Raw genomic sequence first — 22582 nt, 5'->3', positions numbered from 1 at the left:
AACGCCACGTGCAAGCCCATGATTCATGGTGAAGGGGAGATAGATTGCTTTCTTGCTGCTTGGAGTGGACAAAGAAAGTCAACTAAGAATGCATCATTTTGACTTGACTTTGGAAAGGCAGCTGGGGGAGCGCAACAACTTTTTGGTTACTCATTCTTTCGAGACAACTTTAGTGTACGAGTTGGTAAAGTCCAAGTATTATTTTCCAACTTCCCTAGAAATGCAATTTCATGAGAATAAAGTGCTATTGTCAGAAAAATGTGTAGAATTTTACAATAACATCAATATCATATATATATATATATATATATATATATATATATATATATATATATATATATATATATATATGATATTCCTATCATAAGTATTTCTTATGAAACTTTGAAACTCCAGTTTCATTGTACATCAATATCATATATATATATATATATATATATATATATATATATATATATATATATATATATATATATATGATATTGATGTTATTGTAAAATTCTACACATATATATATATATATTATGATAATGATATGAAAAAAACGCCACAACTTCATCTGGCAAAATTTGGGTGGCTTCAGGCCCAGAGGGATAAAACATTTCTATCGCCTTTTCTTCGTGGACAGGACTTTGTGGGGTACGTTTGCGCTGCGCGCCGCCGCCGGGGAGGCGTGAGGGGATTAAAGTCACAGCAGAGCACTAATAACAAGTGACAAGGGGGGGGGGGGTCGGGATGAGAAAGTGGCAACGCGGTCCAGATGGCGCACCGTCATCGCCGCCAGCAAACAATCTCGGCAAAAACAGCAAACCAATGAGATTGATGACCATGTCGTTTAGATTACGCGTCGGAAGCCGTCAGCTAACGACGCTAATGTATCGAATCAATCCAAGATATCAACTGTTTTTTGTTCAAATATAGAAACCTTTTATTTTGTTTCTTTTGTTTGTACAATTTCAGCAAAAATATCATACAACTCCAGTTTCATTGTACACTTTGTTAAATATCTAAATAAACTTTTTTGCAACATCAGTAGAAAATCATCAAGATGTTGTCTTAACCACCGTACAAAGTGTACAGTTGGCGACACGCACATTAGTCACATGACAAACGTACACAAAACGTGTTTCTTTGCTGAATTGTTTCCATCGCACATTAACCAGGGAGGAGAACTAAATGATTGAGATGGCTGCAAATTTGCATATCAACTTTACCAAGAAATGTTGGGGAAAATCGAAACAGGCAAAATGAGTTACTTGGAAGAAAAAAAAAAAAAAAAAAGATTGCCTTTACGCGTGGCGTCAATTCACCACTTTTGCCACGCTTGTTTCTTGGGGTGAAAGACCCTGAAACTCACTCAGGAGCGCGCCTTGCAGGGTTGGGAAAACATTACAAATGCAAGTTTTATCAACAGACACTAAATTAAGCGGGAATGTTTAGTATACCGGGACTCCAGAAAGTCTCAAGGACCCATTTCCAAAATTGAACGTTCAACTCATCTCTGTGTATTTTCTCCCCTGTATGGTCAGAAGCTGGCATGTTAGTGAAACCGGCCGGCCCGTGTGCCACTGACTAAAGGACAGACTATCATTTGTTTTTATTGATCCAGGTTAAAAGGAAAGCATCCGTTCCATCTTTTGTTGTTTGCTGCTAATATTTTGTGGGTCTCCTCTCAAACAGCTGCCAAGAGCGTGGCTTTAAAATGGTCTGGCAGAGAACGCACGCGGCAACTCGTGGAGCAATGTGCAAAATGCAAAAGTCACTCGCATGTGGAACCGATTCAACGGGGGGGCCGCATGCTAAGCTTCCCAAACTTGTTTGTCGTGATCTCCACAAAAAACACAGAGGGAAGACTGGAGCAGAAGAAGAAATCCTCTTTTCTCCAGATTGACTTTGGACCCAGAAATGAGCAGAGCATTGGAAAAGGAACGTTCACTGTTCCCCGATCAAATCATTTTTGCTGTCGCTCGCGCACACACATGCGTGCGTACACATGTAAAATGTTCAGCAAGGCACTAAGATTTCATTCAAGTGTATCACAAGTGCATTAAAGTCGCCCTTCCTCTCCCGTGTCACACGACAAGCGGGGCGAGGCGGGGCGAGGCGGGACGGGGACGACCCCACGCTCATCCGCCTGTGACGAGGGACATGAGAGCGTCAAGAAATGAAAAAAATGAAAGAAAAAAAACACGGCAGGGGGGTGGGGGGGTAAGGGGTGAAGGTGGGGTGCACTCACCAACGCTTCTGCCCACAGATAAGTAACTCGCTGGTGAAGAAAAAGGCAGGAAAAATAAGGCCAAGGGGGGGGAGCAGGCAGGATTGGAATGCATCGCTAAATCCCATCACCCCAGGACGGAGCGTAAACGGCAGCAACGGACGGTACCAGCTAGGCAGGGGAGAGGGGACGTTCAATGTGCGGCGGCGCCGCGGTTGAAGCGCTCCAGCACGGTGGCGTTGGTCTTCTCGAAGAGCCAACGCTGGCTGGGCGAGGACGGGTTACACGTGTTCATGTAGAGACGGTGCTCGGCCGCGTCACTGTCCACGCAGCTGTTGCTCACCGGGTGGTACAAGCTCTTGTCCTGCCGGGCGGGGCGGGCGACACTCCTATGAGCCAATGGCTGACGGGCGGGCCTTCTCGGTACCTACCTTGCGGTAGCGCCAGAGCTGGTTTCCTTTCATGCCGTGACAGTCGTACAGCGTGACGGGGCTGCTGTGGGAGACGGCGTCAAAGCACACCTTCTTGGTGTGCATGGGGTCGCCCACGCGGATGTCCTCGCGCCAACCAAACGTGAAGACCTGCCAAGAGTGAGTGAGGGAAAGCCTATCAACAATTCAAGTGTGTCTATCTCAAAGTAATACGCGAGTCATTCAACTTGGGATGGCGGCTAATTTGAGCGGCACGCAATTTGCCTGTTTCATGGCTTTGTTCAACTTTTACTGAGCCAGTTGGGATTATCATTCTTTTTTTTTTTTTGTTCAAACAATGAATCACTTGTTTTTTGCTCACTTTCTACTTGTTTTTTTTTTTTTTTTGGAGCATCAAGTTTTTGGAACGGTTTTCAGAGTGAACAATGTGTTGACATTTTGGTCCAAAAACTTGAATCCTAGCAGTGACAGAACAATTGACTTGACGTACAACATTGGCTTTAACATTTTTCCCATTTGTGCTGCCATTTTGTTTGGGTTAACTTTGGTTTTGGATTTGCACTCGCCTGCCCGTGGCTCCAGCTGAACTCCTCTCGGACTTTTGCGCAGTTTTCCAGGCGGATGGGGCTTCCCGACACAAAGTGCTTGGTCTCCATACACATGGCGCTGGCCTGGTTTCGTATCTGCCAAGATAGGGCGTGGTACCAAATGTCCGAGAAGGCCTCCAAGGACTAAAAGGTTTACCTCGCCCCAGGCGGCGGCGGGGGGCTCCACGGGCGGGTAGTGCTCGGGCAGATCCCAGGCCACCTGGCTCATGAACCACTTGAAGTTCTTGCAGCCCAGGCGTCTCCTCAGCTCCTTCTGCGCCGTCATGTCGCCGGCAGACAGGTGGCGGTACTCGGGCTGCCGCCGGTAGATGTACTCGGCGTACTCGTCCATCCACACCTCGGCCACGCGCTTCAGGTTCTGCGACATGAGCGACGCCGGCCGCTGTGAGCCCGCCTATCCGACCCGAGTGCGTATATAGAAAAGGAGCCAGACTCACCCTGGCCAGGCTGACCCCTCCGGGCACCTTGTAGGGCACGTACTTCCTGTAGACGTGTCCCACCCTGGAGCACGGGATGTCCTCCATGCGACCGCCGCACATCCAGACCTGAGCGTGGTAACAACTCGCCGTCAGTCGCTACTAGCGTGGAAATCTGCGCCTATTGCTTTCCGATAGACTTCGCGAACAAGGAGGAACGCGGTTCAATTCGTAATCCTGACAAAAGCGGCAAACATTTGCTCTCGCGCCGCGTCACGCGTCCCGTCGCATCAGCCTTGATGAAGTGAGACGACAAAAGCGAGGCACTCGTTCAAAGTGCAATTCCATTACGCAGCCGGCTCGCTGGACTGACTGACGGCACGGCTTCTTAGCATGCTGACCGAGTTCAACGGAATAATTCACGTTGAAACGGCAAACAAACGCTCAATCTAATAATAAAGCGGCGTGAGCAAGATTGATGTCAAGTCGCTCGGCTTCCGTTCTAACAAGAGCTGAAAGGAGAACACTGGCGGGAAAAGCTTTTTCCCCTCCACGTCACCTGGACGGGCTGCGCTGTCTTCCATCTCCTGCCGTTTACCTTGAAGGAGATCTCGTACTGCTCTCCTCCCCAGATCTCCAGACCCGTGTCGTAGCCCCCCAGCTCCCAGAACCACTTGCTGTCAATGGCGAACAGGCCGCCCGCCATTACCGGAGACCTAAATCCTCCCCAAAAATAGAGCACATCCATTAGCGTCTTGCGCTAGCTGCCGAAGCCATCAGCATATCGACAGCCGGCCGAAGTCTCGGCGGGACGCTCGGGCGGTAACAAGTGTCATCTCACTTGAAGGGGGAACGAGATTTGACTCAACGGCCCGTGAATATTCCCAGATTTAGTTAGAAACGGCCGACTCCACGCTTTCTATTTCTGCTCCTTTGACATTGAGGTAGCGGCCCCTTTCATGCGTCAATGTCAATCACAATGAAAATCTTTGCCACTCCGATTGGATTTGCACTGATGAAGGTCATCTCGCCGGGCCAGATGAGACAACTCGTTCCAAGAAATTGATTTCAACTGTTCTGCAGGCGGTGTCATTTAAACCACCGAGAGGGGTCCAAAACTACAACTGGTTGATGAAGCAAATTTGAAGCTTCATTTTCCCATCACTGTTAAAGTCTCAGGAAGCGCCACTCACTCAAAGGGCTCGCTGGGGTCGTCCTTCTGCAAGCGGGCGGGGATGGGGATGCGCTTGTAGTACATTTCCCAGTCAAAGGCGCCGCGCATGGCGTCGCCCGCTTGCATCTCGTAGCCAAAGTTGTCGTGGTCGATCACGTCGATCATCGGGCACACGATGGTCCTCCGGTCCTGGGCGATCCGATCTGAGAAGCAAGTTGTGTTTTTAAGGATGTGCCATTTTGCTTTCTTTCTTTCTCGAAGGAAGGTGTATTTTTAAGGATGTGTGACTTTTTGAAAAGAAATTGCCCCCTCACCGAGTAGCGGAGGCAACCAGTTGACGTTAGCCTCGCAATGAGAATCCAGGAAGGTGATGACCTCGCCTTTGGCGGCGGCGGCACCCAGCAGACGGGTCCGGATCAGACCTTCCCTTTTCTCGCTCCTCAGGATGCGTACTTTGGGCAGGCGGACCATGTACTCATCCAGCGGCCCCTTCAGGTGCACTGTGAGACATTTTTGGAAATCATGACCACAATGGCGATTCAGCAGACTTAACATGCCTACTAAATAAAATAAAAAAAAAGTTTCAGGATTCAAAGCAGCATTTGGCTGACTTCAATCTTTAACAGCGCCTTACTACTCTGTGACAAAAGATAAAAAAAAAAAAAAAAAGACATCTGGCAGCGCCACCTGATCCAAACGTCAAATATTCCCTTTTGGCCTTTCTTATCATAACTCATTGACAAAGTTCTTTTCACAAACTTTTCTGCAATCTGCAGCTTTTTGGCTTATTTACTGCTGTCGTTGGACTATAGGGAGACTGAAAAGCATCCAAGTGGAAGACAAAAATGATGCATGCATAAACATTGCTGGCACAGGAGCAAGGCTTGCAATGCTCAGTATTCAGCAACAGTCTGCTTTATCTGAAATGGATTTGCTACGTGGCTAACGGAGGCAATGGAGGGAGCCAACGCTTTTTGTTTGAGGTGTCACAAACAAAATAAATCAATAAAATAAAAAACACAAAAAGGTGCAAAGTCTTCCACAGGTTGACATTTTTGTCGCGGCGCTGGCTGGACCAGCATCCATCAAGCCCAAAATGGCCTCTAAGTGCCAGGCTTTCCTCCTCTGTGTCGCCTTCACGCAAATCAATCCCCCTACTCCCTCCCTCGCTTGCTGCAAGTCTTCACGTCTGGAGGTCGTGATTCATTCCACGCCGTCATTTTGACGAGGCGAAACAAACAAAGTGCCCGCTCGCTCGCCCGCTCTGTCTTTTTTAGTGCTAATTTAATAAAGAGAGCATGTACAAGCGCCCCTAACAAGCCTGGTCTCGTAAAAAAGCGGGCTAAAGCCAGTTGCGGTACGGCGGAGGACGCCTGCCGTGCCGTTGGTTTGTCCCCGTCCGTCCGTCCGTCTCTTCATAGTCGCTCGACTGATCATTGCAAATGAATGATTCACTGGCTCACTCGTGCCGACGGCATTTGGTCGCGTGGGGTCAATTCCAGTTACCTAGCGAGACTCTCATTCTTAACAAGGGGGTTGGCACTGCTTCGCCTGGTCTGACCTCTCCTGGCTCCTGACAGCGCACTGCCTCCCCTACCCCACAAGTATCAGACTCGAAGTGCTGTTTAAATCTTGAGCGCAAAAAGAGTGCATGTTTTTGTTTCAAAACTCCAAAAGATGTGTGAAAATCTCCTTTTTTGTTCTCCGAGGCCGGTTGTTATTTGCACATTCCGAGCCCTCATTAATAATCAAATATTAGCCCAGTCGGTGTTCCTGCTTGATAACAGTTCTTACAAAAGGCCCGCTGTCAGTAAAGCCCCCCCACCGCCCTCGCAACACATCTACTAATTGGATTCTGAATATCAGAGGACAGGGTGGAGGACAAGCAACGGTCCTTGCAAAGCATTAAAGGAGAAACACCCGCTGCTAGGATGACACGCAGGCTGGTTTTATCTGGGCACTGACTCGACGACGGCGTCTCGTCTCGTCTCGCCTCGCCTGCTTCTTTGCGTTTGCTCATCTGGCTTGATGTCACTCGGCAGCGACGGTCTCTCGGGAATCCCGACGGAGAGCCAAAAGCAACAAAACCTCCAGCGACGTCTTCTCGTTTCTCCTTCGTGGCTTTCAAATAGCTTCTATCATTTCCCCAAAGCCATACGATTGGGTTTAATGTGGCACATTTTTACAGGGGCCCGTAAAATCAGACATCAAGATGATTTGATGATGTCAGTGCTCGTGCAGTGAGGCCTGCTTGTGGCTTTTTGGCAGGGGGAACAAACAAGCCTCTGCCACTTAATCCTATTTGGCCGACATCACGTCTGAAAGTTAGGCCCTCAATATCGTGGTATTTGTTATGCTATGTTCCAAACAAAGCGCTCTGCCCAAAAAAGCAAATGACGCCACCCCCACTGAGGAGGGATAAGAAAAAAATGGGTCAGGCCATTAGCGACAAGCCATTAGGGGATCCATTTGGGTTAAAGATCAGGCGGGCTGATTCTGGCATAACCCTGACAAGCGGCCGGCGTTCCGTTCCATGCTCACGCGGCGAGGAAACTTCACGGCGTCTGTCTCATTATTTACGCTTCATGAATTGGGAGAGGGAGGGCTTGGACAATTGGCGAGCCTTTAAATCACGCTAATTGAGAGCGGGCACACGCACATCGGGAAAGGCATTAGTCTATATTAGGCGCCATAACCCGCCTCGCCTCATGTGTGCGGACTGGCTTAAAGGCTCCTTTATGCATGACCTTATTTTTCGGAGCCATCACGGTTCATTTGTCCGGCACCGCGCCTTCAATCGGCAGCATCTGGCGTCATGGACGTTGATGGTCTTTTGATTGGCCCAACAACATTCCTTTCAGTGGGCCATTCAATTGGCAGCGGAATCCATGACAAGCCGCAGCGCTCGCTTCCTTCTCAACCTGCTGGATTACTTCCCGCAAAGAGCCGAGCTCCTAATTTATTCCTCCAAAATATGCTGTAGTGCGGGGAGCATTTTGAAGCGGCTTTTCAAAAAAGAAGAAAAACAAATAGCAAGGGAGGGAGTCTGTGATGATATAAGCCAGTCTGGAGGAAATTGGAAGATCCCCCCACGCTTTACATTCTGATGAAAGGAGAGGACAATTTCAGGGTGTCGCCCGTTGAGCGTCAGAAATCAAGGTAAGAAAAAGAACCACAGTTCAAATCCCGACTTGAACCCATAAGCGGGTGTCAAACTCGAGGCCCGGCCGGGGGCCAGATGTCATTTTATATGGGCTCATTGTCATTACAAAAATTGCTAGCAATTTTCTATTGACATTGGTCTTGTTCAAATATTTGAACCATTTTTTACTCGGAGACGTTAGCAGTCCTAATGGCCCTCCCTGTAGCGGACGCAAGTGTTAAGTCAAAGGAGAAAATCAAGTCAAGCGGCTTGACAGCGGCAGAGCGGAGCGGACTCACTCTTAGTCACTGTTGACAACACATTGCTGACGTTGTTGCTGAATCACGCCCGCCCTTACGTGCAAAGATATACCTCCGGTCCGGTCCACCAAGGAGGATTCGCACCAGGCTACAAAGCCAAATGATTCACTTAGACCAAATAATAATCATAATAATGGACTCATCGATGCAAATTCTCTCCTGAAAGACCAATGTCAATTTGAATCTTTCAATTTGTTTGATTGATCCGTTGGGCACGCGTGTCAAAAGCGCCTATTTGGCCATTCAAAGCTAATAAAAGTACGCCCGCCCGCCCGCCCGCCCGCCCGCACGTTTTGTCTAGCCCACTTTTGTGCCACGTCATTCTCATAACCGTGCTTAAAATCCCAGCCCAAGCGCTTTGACGCTCCATGTGGTTGTTTTCACACTTGGGCTGTCTAACTGCCACCGGGGTCAGAATTCATCAAGTGCAGCCCCGCCGGCTCTCCGTCTCGGCGCAGGACAGATGGCGGGCGAGCAGAGGAATCCGCCGCCCAGAGATGAGCCCATTAACTCGGCTCACCTTGAAAGGATGCCAGGGGAGGTCAATGTGCAAACACACACACTTCCAGCAGGGAGAGCCAAGCTCCAACAGGCTCCCTCTCTCCACGGGCCCAGGAATTTCAATTAGCGGCTAATGAAGAGCGAACCCACCTCGTCATCTCCAGGCCCGGAGCTCGTCATGGAGCCCGAAAGGCGGATTAGCCGGTCGCACGCTTTTCAACCTCCCACCAAAGTCAATTCACGCACCTCCTCCGATTAGGAGAGCCGCCAAAGCTGCAGATTCGGAAAATTTGGATTCAACTGGCCCGGCCGGCTTGCCGCTCCGGCGAGAGGATCTGCCGTAGGCCGCGACACACGCCCGGCCGGACTCACGCCGAGGTGGCGGCTGATAACGAGCAGATATGAGATTCCTCGTCAGTCGCTCGTTTACTTGAAAAAAAATGAGCAGCGACGGAGCTGAGTGACTTTGTCTGAAAGGCTTCGAGGTGACAGGAGGAGAATTCCGCCGTTCCGCGTGCGTTCCACGTGCGTTCCACGTGCGTTCCACGTGCGTTCCACGTGCGTTCCACGTGCGTTCCACTGAGTCACGGGGGAGCGTAGGCGAGGGAGGGAGAGAGGGCGTGTGAGTGAAGAGGGCGAGAGGATAACGATTGAAAATATTCCTATCCACGGCGAGATATGATTCCTCCTTGACGTGGGCGGAAGGAAACATTGGTCTCCATTTTTTCCCCTTGCTTTCCTTATCTGCCTTACCTTTGTCGCTAAAGTCGTCCACCAGGATGACCTCGGCGATGAGCTCCGGAGGCGAGCGGTTGAGGACGCTGTGGACCGTCCGCAGCAGCGACGACCAGCCCTCGTTGTGGAAGGGGATGATGACGCTGGTGCTGGGCAGCTTCTCGCCGTACAGCTTGCGTTTACAGCTGACGCACAAACGTCAACACACATTTGCAATGTGAGAAACGGAAAGGTGCTTCCGGAGCGGCGCATCAAGGGCGGTTTTCATTCCTCGCAACTCACTTCCAGTAATGTCATGTTGAAAGAAATCATGTGACGCCGCTCGCCAGCAATCCATATTTTAAAGTTACGTTAACGGTGTCATACTAAGCAGGTCTAACGGCGCGAGTCAGCCCAGACGGGAATTATCTTGGGATGCTCTCATTTGTCTCCTCCTACATCAATGTCTCCCAGCGATTTGGCTGTGGGAGGTCTGTGACGCCTTCCCATTAGACACCTTTCACTCTGCCGTCACACTCCAAACACACAGTAGAGGAGATTAGGACTGCTCAAATGGATTTCAATTTCTCAGATCCATCCAGCCCACTGGAGATTATTGATTGGAATGGTAGGAAAGGCGCTGGTGTTTGATCTGGATGCTAGACGGCGGTCACACAAGCACATGCACGCACGCACGCACGCACGCACGCACGCACGCCTTTCTCAAGTGACTGCGGCAATAGGCCGCTCTGGAGATGCCCCCCCAACCCACCTCTGCAGTTGATCAATCTTTGCCATACATAACCTGCCGCCGCCCGCAGTCTCCGGGCAGGAGATGGATTCTTTTGCAGTAAAAATGTCCCTTTATTCCGAAGGGTATGGGAAACAACTCCATACATTGAAAACATGTTTTGTTGTGCTCCGTAAAACCACTGATGACGGGTAATTAGCGCGCAAGCTAGGAATGTCGTCAGCTTGCTCCATTCGATAGTTCAAGCTCTAGAACTATACTGCAGCTAGGAAGCTAGGCGCTATAGTTAGCTGGTAGAAAGCTAGTTCGCCAGATACCCGGGGACTCGGCCGCAACTCACTTGGGATGGCGAATGTCGGGGATGGAGCGATTGAGGGAGATCCTGTCACTGACGTAAATGTTGAAGCCGTTCTCCCTGTAGGCCTGGTCCACCCGGTCGGCGTCCGTCAGGGGGAAGGGCTTCCCCTGCTCGCCGTTACCTGAACGGATCAAACGATGAAGACGCTGTCAATGTTCACGTGACATCACGGGAGGAAAGCCACCCACCGGATCTGGAGGCATCCCTTTTGATGGCTTGGTAGTCGTGCCAGTCTTTCCTCTGGAGGGGGTTTCTGAGCACCGGAGCCTCCTTCTGCAGTTCGTTAACACCCTGGGAAAGCAGCCATCAAAACATCGAGTATGATTTGGAACAAAAGGTAACACCATTTGAAGGAACAATTTGTTTCTCATCTTTGTTTCCAAGCGCTTGGCATTCTAATCAATGGTCAAACAACGGTCCGTTAGATTCAGTGTCAAGGAAAAGGGAGCCACGTTCACGGCCCGAGCCTTCTTATTGTACTGTAAATACAGACAAGGCGGAGAGAATGAGATTTTTTTCTTTGGCGCCAGGGCAGAGAAAACTTTCCGTTATACAACAGACTTCTCTTGCCTGACAGTATTGGTTCTTTTTTTTTTTTTTTTTCAAAGGAGCAGCAGTTGCAGCCTGCTCAATGCTCCACTGAGAGTTTACCCGCAGAAAAGGGTACTCTTCTATTTCACGCTCGGCAAAGCTCGCGAGGTGAATACCAATGCGGTGGCGGCGGCGGCGAAGCGGGGATCTTATGTGTGCCTAGCACCTCGGCCACTTGACATGCAAAAGGGCGTCGGCACCCAGACGTGCTAAACGCGTCGATGCGCACGTGCAGATGTGGGATTTTTTGCACGCCGGATCACGGCGTCGGCGCGGGAATAATTAGTGACAGGAAACGGCAATTAGCCCCGCGCTTTAAATCCAAATGGCGCAACCGGCAGGCATGAATTAGCATGAATTATCAAGCCAACTAGCACTTGGTGACAACGTGACACAGAATAAATAACAAAGGAGTGCCAGCCACACACGCTGCGCTGTAAGATGGGTTTCATGCATCTTGAGGACATTTCAGGAGCAAACACTTAGGGTTGGATTTTACAGTCCAGGTTCAAGTGGCCCATATCCAAGATGTAGTATTTAGCAATGTTTGGTGATTGATTGATTGATTGATTGATTGAGTTAGTTGGAGTCACCATTCCCATTTAAAACCATTTTGGGGAGAAAACCTACCCAGGCCATGGTGGAGATTCAAAACCTCAGAAGCGTACGGCAGATGTGCTAAGCACTCTTCTACCATGTTGGAAAACTTGAAATATTGTGATTTCGGTGTCATTTGTGCAATTGAAATCCTTTTTGGCGGACTAACAAGCAGCCCCAAAATGTCTTTCAATGCCGGCCTTTTTTTTTTTTTTTCCCGCGCCCTCTTTCACGCACGCACTGACAGCTCTGTCTGGGTCACCATGACGCACGCACGCACGCACGCACGCACGCACGCACGCACGCACGCACGCACGCACGCACGCACGCACGCACGCACGCACGCACGCACGCACGCACGCACACACACACACACACACACACACACACACACACACACACACACACACACACACACACACACACACACACACACACACACAGAGAGAAGCAGGAATTGTCCGTTAATGTTGCTAGGGAGAGGGTGTGAGCCATTATTTGGCATCCTCTTACCGGCTCTACAAAAAAAAAAAAAAAAAAAAAATCAAGAAATGATTCAGTTCATTTCACTTTGGTTTTGCCTCTATTCTTCAGAGGTGGCCGCACTGGGCGAGAACGACGAGACAGGCGAAGCAAATAGACTCCATCTGTGACAATCTATACCGAAGAATTTTTTGCGCTGGCCCCATTTTTTGCTCCCCATTAAAATTTCAACATATGCCGACTCTGCCGCGTTTCTCTGGGGGCTTTCTTTCGTAGCTCGTTCCGTAAGAACCTTGAGAAAAAAAGATTGCGTTCGCCGGGAAAACGTGGGCGGCGGAACATAATCCAGACGGACAGTAAGTGAAGACCAAAGTGGGAAAGAGTTGGAATCATCCGGAAGAACAGTACGAGGAGGTTGTCCCTTTTCAAAATGGCTGGACTTTGAAAGAAAGCCTTAACAGGTGGCTTCACCGTTTAACTAGCAACTCCATCAATCACTAAAGCAAAGAACCAGATGCCATGGCAACCGTTTGGAAGACTCTCGTCCCATCTTTCTCCGTTGCCTCGAATCCCTTCAAATCTTGGAGTGGAGGAACCAAAAGCAAACCATGGTTCTTTTCATCCCATTTGGATGCAGCCGCCAGGATAACGAATCCCTGCGCAAACACTGATTGACACGTGGCCTTTTGTCATCGGTTAAATGGCTGGCTAAAAGGCAGCATTAAATTTAATGAGGCGGCAGGGATGGCGAGGGAGGGAGGCACGCTCGGCCAGGTGTTTGGAGATAGCTGACAAAAAGCTTGGAATTTGCGGCTCTGCTTTGGCACGTCGCCGGCCGTCGGCTCGGTCGCTCATACCTCGAATGGACTGCGGTGATGTCAGATGAGAAGAGTCGAGGGAATGTGATTTTATGCCATGTAATAACCGCTTTGGAGATTGGGGCAGGCGGCATTTCCTCTCAATCGGCACAATAGCAAACTGAATCTGCAGTCATCCGGCCATCTTTCCTCTTTCTGACCTCAGCCCAAGGATTTTTAGATTAGGACGAGCCTCTCGGAAACCGCCCAACCTCATTTCCGCGCCGGAATCGGTAATCCGCCCGACAGCAGATTATGTTTGCAATTCAGCGGCGCGGGACGAGATTGGTGCCGCTGCCGCCGCCGCAGGTTCAGACCGTCAGCAGATGTCGCGGGACATTATACGGCGATACGTGCCAAAGTTACACACTTTCTCATCACGACTAGCTCCAGGCTAACGTATAAATATATCTACGATTATACACTATGTATATTACACATGCTTATTTCAAATTCTGTTATGTTTTTTTTTTTTTTTTTTTTCAGCAGACATGATTAGACTCACAGAAAGTTTCCAGAGTGGTCGTTCATATTTCAAGGTTGGATGCTCTGCTAATACCGCTGTCATCCATGAATGATCACCTAATGCACCGGCAAGGGAAGAAATACAACACATTTGTTTCTTCCCGCACTAAAAATTCATTTTATTGCCGGCGGCTTGACACTCCGGTACATTCATTATGAGAAATGTTTGCCCCGGGGCCTCGTAAATTACTCCAATTAAGCAATGGCATTTGAGGGGGCCAGACAGCGGTTCAAAATGAGCAAGGAGTGGAAAGGTTCGCACTGGTGGCAAAAACAAGTCACGCCAGGTGGTGACGTGGTCGGATCGCTCACCTTTGGCTTTCCTTGACCTCCTGCCAAATGCAGACAGACACCGAAGGTGAGAAGAGGGGAGCGCTCCCGTTCCGCCTAAACCCGCAGAGACGTAATTAATTTCCACGTTCCAGCTGGGTAGGCCCGTTCCTCGTCCTCCGCCTTTCAAACGCTCCACAGACGTGTCCGTTTGCTCTTCCCGTCCTGGCTCATCACACAGAAAGAAAACGGCGCCAACCTGCTTGCTCTAAAAATAGCCCTCCAAAAGCTCCACTTCCGGCTCCGAGCAAGGAGGACAGATTGACGACACTCATTTAAGACCTTGATATTTTTCCATGGCTAACTTTCAAGAGCAATGGATTGTTTTGGTCTTAATGCCATCCATCTATGTTGGAGGAGTTGAAAAACCTCCGTCAGAGACCGCTACTAAATTGCACATTTTGCACCGTTTTGCTTTGTCTCAGAAATTGCCAATGGAGGAACAGCACTCGCTCCAGAGAGCTGAACAATTTCAACTTGGAATCGGTTGAGAAATGCGCAAGAGGGAGGAAATCCATCTTTCACTGCGGTCAACTGCACCTGCTGCCTCCCCACAATTCAATTCCACGCTGATACTTTGGTGCCATTGCAGGTTAAAATACTTCCCACCGCTACAAAAAGACCAATGCCTGGGACAGGTAGGAGCGGAAAGAAAACAAAAACAAACAACCATATACCATCTGAGGAGGGGGGGGGGATCAAAATGGCATGAATAAAACATAGGGAAGAGTTGTGAAAACATCGACTGGCGTTGAGTGCTTTCTTCGCTTTTGACAGAGTTGGAGAAAAGCCAGCCAGGAGTTTTGTCCAAAAGCGTCTCCCCACTTCCACGGTTGGCCAAGCAGAGATTGAGGCATTGGGACCTCCCTGGAAGCGCAGCCTCTCATCTCCCGTCACAAGACGGATACTGGACAAAGGCCATGACAGATGGCCGCCTCCCTACTTTCAGCCAAACTCGTGCTAGCAAAAGAGAGAGAGATTTTTATCTTCTTTGTAGCGTAGCATATCCGTCGTGCCAAATAACTGTTTACGTTAGCAAAAAGAAAGCCATTCCTACGCGATCAACTGAATCGCTCAAATCAATTTGCTCAAAACAAAGGGTCGCCGCGGAAGCACCTTTGGAGATAAGAAGTACTTCTCAAAGACTTCATTTGGATTTTATGCAAGGAAATAATAGCACGGCGAGATGACTTTTCGAACCCGTGACATCGTACCTTCACCATCTGAGACGAGCTATGGCTGGCAAATTAGTGTCAAACTATCCAAAAATGTCCTTTCCTGTCACAGTCAGGTCTGCAATGTATCCTTCAACAGGGAATCCCACTTAAGCAACACCATCTCGTGCTTGGATTTGCCAGCAAATCCCTTCCGCTTTGACCATCAACAATCCATAGTGGAGACTTACTTTGGTGGGTCACCTGCTCGACGGTAAAGTCGGCAATCATCCTCTCAGTGTCCCGAGACTTTCTTGTCCGTAAGCAGGACATTATCTCTTCGCTGCCGGCTTTGCGTGGGCCAACCGGGAGCCAGAGGACAGACGTGGCGGCTTACATAATGATCCGTAAATGCCTCCGTGGTCTTAGTCCCGCTAGCATCGTTTGGCGGAGCTTCCCAAGCCGGGACACGGATTCCCGGCCGGCTATTGGGAGTCAAACTAAATCAATGCGGGATGTGGCTCAACAGCTACATTTGATGCTTGTTAACAATTGGGCCACGGGATTGGATGAGAGAAAAACAAAAGATCTCCACAACGCTGACCAAGTCTGTTCCCTGGCTCGCTCCCTTGTTGTAAATGTCCACCTTAGCTGCCGCTGGGATTGGATGAGAGAAAAACAAAACATCTGGACAACGCTGACCAAGTCTGTTCCCTGGCTCGCTCCCTTGTTGTAAATGTCCACCTTAGCTGCCGCTAGGGGCGACGTGACCAATCGGCGAGATCCGTGAAGAACGAGGCAACAAACGCGACGGATCAGGTTCAAGATATAGATAAGGAGCCATAAACCACGGGACGCTTCTACACTCTTGGAACTCAAAGTGCCCCCGAAGTGTAGCCGCTCGCTCTACATTTCTCGTGGAGGTGAGGTGCGTCCCTCCCCTCGTTTACAGCAACAGAGACAGGCGTCGAATGAAGGATTTTGTGGATTTGACGGACGGACGGACGGATGGATGGCTGGCTCAGCTCGGCCCGTGACAATTGCGTGGAGGCGATTGAGTCCCTTTTCATTTTCGCACATTTCTGGCTTTAAGAGCGCGTGCCAACAGGTGAGGAGCTGAGACAAGCCTGGCAACGTCGTTGTCTCCATTTCTGCAGCTGTGCTCGTATTCATTCCGGGCTGGGTGTCCTTCACCTTCGCCCACACAGCCTGCGTTTTGATGCATAGTTTGACATGAATTCCAATGAATGCCTGTGAAAGAAAAGGAGAAGCCGCACGTGGCTCGACGTGTACCGATCCAGCCCGGTTAAGTTCATCCGCCGGTGTTCTTGCGAGCGGCTCGGCCAGAAAAGGCCACGGTTTAGCGGAGCGAGACATTTCTGCGAGGTCAACCTTCAGAACAGCCTTGACCACAAAAAGCAGAGCACAGTTTGGACTCTGAAAGCAGTAGTGACACAAAAGTAACAGCTCCAAAAAATACGATACCATCAATGGGTGACTTCCACAATGTTTAGGGCAGGGGTGTCAGAGTCATTTTTGGCGCGGGCTGCATTGTTTTCTTCGGAAGGCAATATGACACATGAAGTGGATCCACAATTTGTCTAAAATGATGTGACGAGCCGTATCTGGCCCCCGGGCCTTGCGTTTGACACCCGTGGTTTCGGGTTTCTATCTAAAGTTCCTTTGTAAACTGAAAGTGTCAATTAGTGTGAGATCAACCAGACTAACCGGCAACAGTGCAGCGATGATCTAAGTTCAGGCTTTCCGAGAAGCTGTATGGAAGTGACCTTCTGCGTGACGCCCGCTCGCCCGGCGGCCGGGCTCATTAAACAGCCACAAGTGCCTCATCACCTTGACTGCTGCCAAATAAGTCATGTGTAAATTGGCGTTTTGTCTCAACACATTGATTCGCAACTGCCAAATGTAGCTTTTCAAAAGCCATCTCAAATGGCGACGAATTGCAAATATTTGCCTCTCCGTCGCCCAGGGAACCTTTCATCAATCATCCAAAGATGCTTTTATGGGGGAAAATATCCAGGGTCAGATAAGAATCCAGAGTCCAACGTTCATGACTGCGGCTGACAAAGAAAGAAAGTGGCTGTCGCCGCCCGCACCTGTCTGGCAAATGCGCTCCTATCCACACTCACTAACCCGAGTTCCTTTTTTGTTTGCGTGCTGTCAAATAGATGGAGGGAGTCACCTTTGTGTCGGTGGTGGGCTGTCAAGGACTCAACTCCATTTTATTCATCCAGCGCGTTAAATGCTACAGCAGCTGCTGTACATGAATACAAATGGAACAACACCACAAAAAAAGTTTGAAAAATAAAGGCTCGTGCCAAGGACAAACAAAAAAAAAGGCTTTAAGGCAGGGTTCAAACAGCAACTAGCGCTGGGGGATTAGTTGAATCATCTAAAAGGTGAAAACATCTTCTGCAGTAATTAAAAGGCCGACTTGTTGCTTTGCTGCACCTGTCCCTCGCCCTGGTTTGGCTGCTCTGGGCCACAGCGCACGGGCGACCCACCTGATCGGCATACTGAGCAGCTTCTGCGCCAGCCAGCCAGCCAGCGAGAGAGCGAGACACCTGGCCGCCCGCCTTGTGCGTGCCAGGACCTGGGGGAAGGAAAGCGCTCTCCAACAAGGTCAGCCTATGAACAAACACCTCGTTTACCTGCTCGGGCTAGCGTTTCCCTCCTGAGGTGTTTTATCAGAACCGCCGCCGGTAGCGAAAAGCTGAAGGCAAGCGCTTGCCTTGGCAAATGACTTTCACGCTCTCCGTCTCGCCGCTCTTTCTAGGGGCTTAACACTTTCCAGATGCAATCTATGCACGGCAAGCCAGCGCACCGATGCCCAGCGCACCAATGGCCGTAGAAATACAGACGGCTCTTAGCTAGCGGTGCTGGCCTCGCATCACATTGACATAACTAACTCGAGGGCAGATTACGTACGCCGGGTCTGCTTTGCAGTACAATCCAGCCGCTTCTTCGACTTTTTGATGAAATAATTGCAGACAAAATTTGCACTCAAAATCGAAGAAACAGGCAGAATTCCGAACAGTCAAGAGCTGGAGAGCATATTTGTTTGCCTGTGCTCATGATATTGAAACGAGTATCCTACTTAGGCAATTATGCTAGCTAATAGGTTTGCTGAAGAACTTAACTTCCACTCTAGGCCCAATTTGAATGTTGACATCCCTCCCGCATGGGTGCCTTCCACACAGCCGCGTCAAAGTGCAAAAGAAACTTGAAAGCGCCCGCCGCTCGTGCTTTTGATTGGTTGTGTCACTTCAATAATTCATTTAGATGCCGTCAGCTTGCCAGACCGACAACCAAAGAAAACACCTCCACCGAAAAGGTCACAGAGAGATGACATTGCTTTCGTTTCGTTTGTGTTGTTCACAAAGAGACGCGGAAATCTGCTAACGCAAGCTGCAGAGTATTTATAGTCTGTACGTGTTTTTTGGATTACCAGTGGGAACTTAATTAGCTTTCTTTATCTCAAAGAGGAGCGCTGCAGACATTGTGCCCACAAAGCAAACACGAGTAGCAAAAAGTAACAGGCTTGGAATTGCTACCAAAAAAAAGGAAAAAACTAGGAAGGAGTTTCCAAACTCAACTCGCACAATTTGCCTTTTTGGTTTTCCTACAAATCCCCAAATGGCTCACAGATCAATTGTTGTTCTTGCACAAATGTTTGGGCCATTTTGATAATCTGTCCTCTCTGCTTTCACGCCTTCAACTCTGCTGGGCGAAAAACCAACTTTCACATCCACTATCGTAATCCGCGCTTAATAATTTAAATCCTTCTCCGAGACTTTTCTCTAATTGCTCCTCACCTCACAGGATTAAAAACGACGAGCCGACGACGCGAGTCCTTTAATTGCCGACCGGCGCCGTGTCGAGAAAATTCACTCAGGATTTCAATACCTCATCTTTCACGCTCGGGCCCGTTGTGTTTTTGGAGGATATTTGGCGCGCCCCCTAAGCGCATAGAAGGTATGGACGGATGTCCGAGTGCGGCGGAAGCTCGCGAGCTCCCCGCGCTGACAAACATGCGGCCACGCTGCCAACGGAGCCGTAAACGAAGCCTTCTCATTTGCCCGCCGTCGATCTTTGCCAACTTCCCTTTTATATCCAGACGACGACCCAATGGCACGCGGAAGGTTGTCCACGCCTTTCGATGACTCTTCCGGTCTCCCTGCCTTTCAGTCAGTCAGTCAGTCAGTCAGTCAGTCAGTCAGTCAGTCAGTCAGTCAGTCAGTCAGTCAGTCAGTCAGTCAGTCAGTCAGTCAGTCAGTCAGTCAGTCAGTCAGTCAGTCAGTCGGCGCTTACGTCTTTGCGTATCCTCCCAACGGCTGACTTATTAAATGACTCCGAAGCTCGACAGCTGTTATCGCGCTGTTTGCTAATACGTAACGGGCTCTCTGCGCCGTTAATCCCATTCATTACGTGGCTTGTCAGGCGAGATATCAAATCCAGACAAATCAACTCCGCAGGCGCGCCCAATGAGAACGCCGTTTCGCAAACGCCACAAATGAGCTTCTGTTCAAATGTGTCACGCTTGGAATTACAGCTCATCGACATTTTCTTCTGAAGAACTGGCTCTGAAACGTCCTTCTGGTCACACGTGCGCATTCCATGAAAGCCTCTATTCAGCACATTTGGGCCCGTTTGAAGAAGAGGAAGCGCCATTGTCGGGTTGCCAGGGTTCATTTTGGGGGAGGGAGCAAGCACAGGGAACATTTGACCCAAACAAACGTTTGTTTTATGTGGAGCTACCATAAAATGAAAAGACCAGTCGAGGCATTCGCTCCAAGTTGGGCGCCGGCCTAATTTGATTATTACTTCAGAGCTCGGGGGTCGAATCCTGCCACTGTGCCAGATTTGACCCAAGTGGGGTCGCCGCACTCAAGCCCACGATGTGCAGGAATGTCGGACGGACGCTGCGACTTGGTAACGGTGAGTAGCAGGTCAAATTCATTTGACCGTGATGCTACGAAAAAGCAAACCAGCACTTTAATGCACTGGCCAATGAGTGTGTTCTGAAATGAAAATGACTTTCAACTTCTTCCAATGTACTGTACCGCACGCATGCCATTTTGCTTTGGTACATAGGTCGAGAGGCAGGGAGCGTACACTTGCTTATTCATCTGTCATTACGTGATTGCTTTTTTGATCCTGCAGTCAGATGACATCCTATTGGAACAGCAGCAAACTGTCCCCGCCCGCTTGCCCGCACTCTCTGATGGATGATGATCTTTCTCTAGGATATTCTTTAGCACTCAGGTTCGCTTCGCCATTGTATAAAGTAGGCCAGAGTTGCAATCAAATGTCAACAAACACTCTTGTCGAGAATGTAAATGAAAGTTGTTTTCACGTCTTCACTGACGTGGATTTTGTTTCTTTTTGGTGTCCTTTTCTGGGGGGTCGTGGCAAAGCCAGCACCGCTCAGAGCCAACGCTGCGATCGACTGTCAAGCTGTGATGTGGCGGCGGCCGCGGCAACTTCCTCAAGTGTGACGTTTACTCGCTCCGGGGTGGCTGGCGAGGCGACGTGGCCCCGGGACACATCCTGGTCACATCTTGGACACATCCTGGTCACATCCTGGTCGCTTGGGCCACCGCGCTGACATGACTATTCGAAAAAGGCCGCCAAGGTCGCTCACAGCCAAAATAGCTAGCTACCTACCTACCTAGCTAGCTACCTAGCAAGGTGCCAAACTAAGACTGGAAGTCCACCCGAGAGCTTGGCAAATAGCTACCGTGCCGTGCCGTGCCAAGCCAAGCCAAACTAAGACTGCAAGTCCACCCTCGACCTTCGCGTCGCTCTGCTTACCGCTGCGCGCGCGCATTACGACAAGACTTGCGCCTCACCTGAAGCTGCGGTCCGTCCGCCGCAGCCGGTGCCACTGCCGCGTCTGGCGGGTTGTCGAACACCCGATCCCGGTACAAGGACCACAGGCCGACGTTGGGGAGGAAGAGGAAAGCCGCGATGAGAAGCCCGGCCAACTGCAGCAGCCTTTTCTCCCTCCGCCTCATCTCTTCGGGAGGGGAAAAGGAAGCGGCGCTGGGGAACCAAGGAGAGCCTCCCCCGGGAGTGCACGCTCGTTTCGCTGTATCCGACCGGAGGGACTTCCTATCTGACAGCGGGACGGAAGGAGTCCGTCAGCACGGAGCTGCGACGCCGAATGGGCGGCGCGCCGACTGTCTGCCGCTAGAGGGCGGGGAAAGCCAGCCACCCACCCCTTGGAGGAGGAGGGCTAGTAATATTACATTTAGAAAAGAGTTCTTTCTTTTATTTTTTCAAGTTAATATAAGCGACGTGTCAAAACATCGGTTAGAAAAAAAGAAAATCTATTCTAAAGGAAAAAAAACAAAAAAAGAATCCGTCATATGTTGCGTTCAAATGCACCTTGGAAATAAAGCTTTCAAGCAACAATTGCTCATGTCTTGCAAATCATTTTCAATGACTAAAAGAAATGGTTCATGACGAAATAAAACAGGACCTGTTGTTTTACTTGAGTTATCAAATGCAACAAGTGGTTGCCACGCAAGAGGGGAGGAACATAGTAAAAAAATGAAACGTTGATCGAGGCAAACTACCTTTGAGCAACACGCTGGCTTTTATTGGCATCAAAGGTCCACTTGCCACACACAGCCAGGCCAGCTATAAGTTAGCTATATGGAACTTCCCCCGAGCTCCCGTAATAACCCTGCTATGCGCGCAGGCGTAACCCACATTCTATAAAGTACCGTATAAAATCAATTCGAGTGGCATTGGCAAAAAAAATATGGGAGAGCAAAAGTGTCAAGAATGACAGCGCAGTTGGTTGTGTGGAAGGAAGGAAGGAAGGAAGGAAGGAAGGAAGGAAGGAAGGAAGGAAGGAAGGAAGGAAGGAAGGAAGGAAGGAAGGAAGGAAGGAAGGAAGGAAGGAAGGAAGGAAGGAAGGAAGGGAACAGCAAATCAATGGCAAGCGCTTTGGAGCTGCGTCCCCGGCAATGAGCAACTGGGATGTGCTTCATTCGTATTCTCCCTGTGCGTGTCTTTACTCTGATGGTTTTCATTCTGGGCCGGCCGTTGTCATTTTTCTCCGGCTTCTTGTTTCCCCGTTTTGGCGCCCGAGTGGTGAAGCGCCGAACAAGGCGGAGAGATGACAATGTTCCCGTGTAAAGTCTTTTGAGGTCAGAGAGGAGAAGACGATCTGACGCGGTGCACTTTTTAGCATATTAGATTAGCGTTTGGACAACGATGCACGCAATGTACAATCCCAATTGGAACGATAACAATCATTTTGGGAGTATGACGATATGTAGCTTGTCGTCGCTGAATAAGTCCTGTTGGTGGCAGGCAGTGTTTTACATGACAAACAAGTCTGTTCCGAAATATAACGTTTTGTGTTCAAAGCATTTTTTGTCTTT

The 22582-nt window shown here is 49.6% G+C and overlaps 1 protein-coding gene across 3 annotated transcripts; it reads right to left on the bottom strand.

The window, feature by feature from the left end:
* Positions 1-1260: 1260 nt before the first annotated feature.
* On the bottom strand, positions 1261-21364 carry LOC147042799 (polypeptide N-acetylgalactosaminyltransferase 10-like). Of its 3 annotated transcripts, none has more exons than XM_085936565.1 (12): positions 21038-21364; positions 10819-10921; positions 10613-10751; positions 9561-9727; positions 5159-5344; positions 4864-5047; positions 4230-4386; positions 3692-3799; positions 3391-3612; positions 3213-3329; positions 2647-2796; positions 1261-2579 (listed from the first exon to the last, which is right to left on the bottom strand). In XM_085936565.1, exons 1-12 carry the CDS (start codon positions 21200-21202, stop codon positions 2409-2411), a joined length of 1869 nt encoding a protein of 622 aa, XP_085792691.1. In that variant the 5' UTR covers positions 21203-21364; the 3' UTR covers positions 1261-2408. The 3 variants fall into 3 exon arrangements, with proteins under 3 accessions (XP_085792691.1, XP_085792693.1, XP_085792694.1); XM_085936567.1 differs by having other exon boundaries at positions 4269-4386; XM_085936568.1 differs by having other exon boundaries at positions 13664-21188.
* Positions 21365-22582: the final 1218 nt, after the last annotated feature.

The sequence above is a fragment of the Syngnathus leptorhynchus genome, chromosome 17 (genome assembly GCF_054491065.1).
Source record: "Syngnathus leptorhynchus isolate UIUO chromosome 17, UIUO_Slep, whole genome shotgun sequence".
NCBI lineage: Eukaryota > Metazoa > Chordata > Actinopteri > Syngnathiformes > Syngnathidae > Syngnathus > Syngnathus leptorhynchus.
This window is presented reverse-complemented; position numbering and strand designations above follow the sequence as displayed.

Coding starts and splice junctions, on each gene's coding strand:
- LOC147042799 (XM_085936565.1), bottom strand. CDS start 21,202: ATGAGGCGGAGGGAGAAAAGGCTGCTGCAGTTGGCCGGGCTTCTCATC. Junction 9,728..10,612: donor CCCGACATTCGCCATCCCAA/GTGAGTTGCGGC, acceptor TTTGTGCGTCAG/CTGTAAACGCAAGCTGTACG. Junction 3,800..4,229: donor AGACAGCGCAGCCCGTCCAG/GTGACGTGGAGG, acceptor TACCACGCTCAG/GTCTGGATGTGCGGCGGTCG.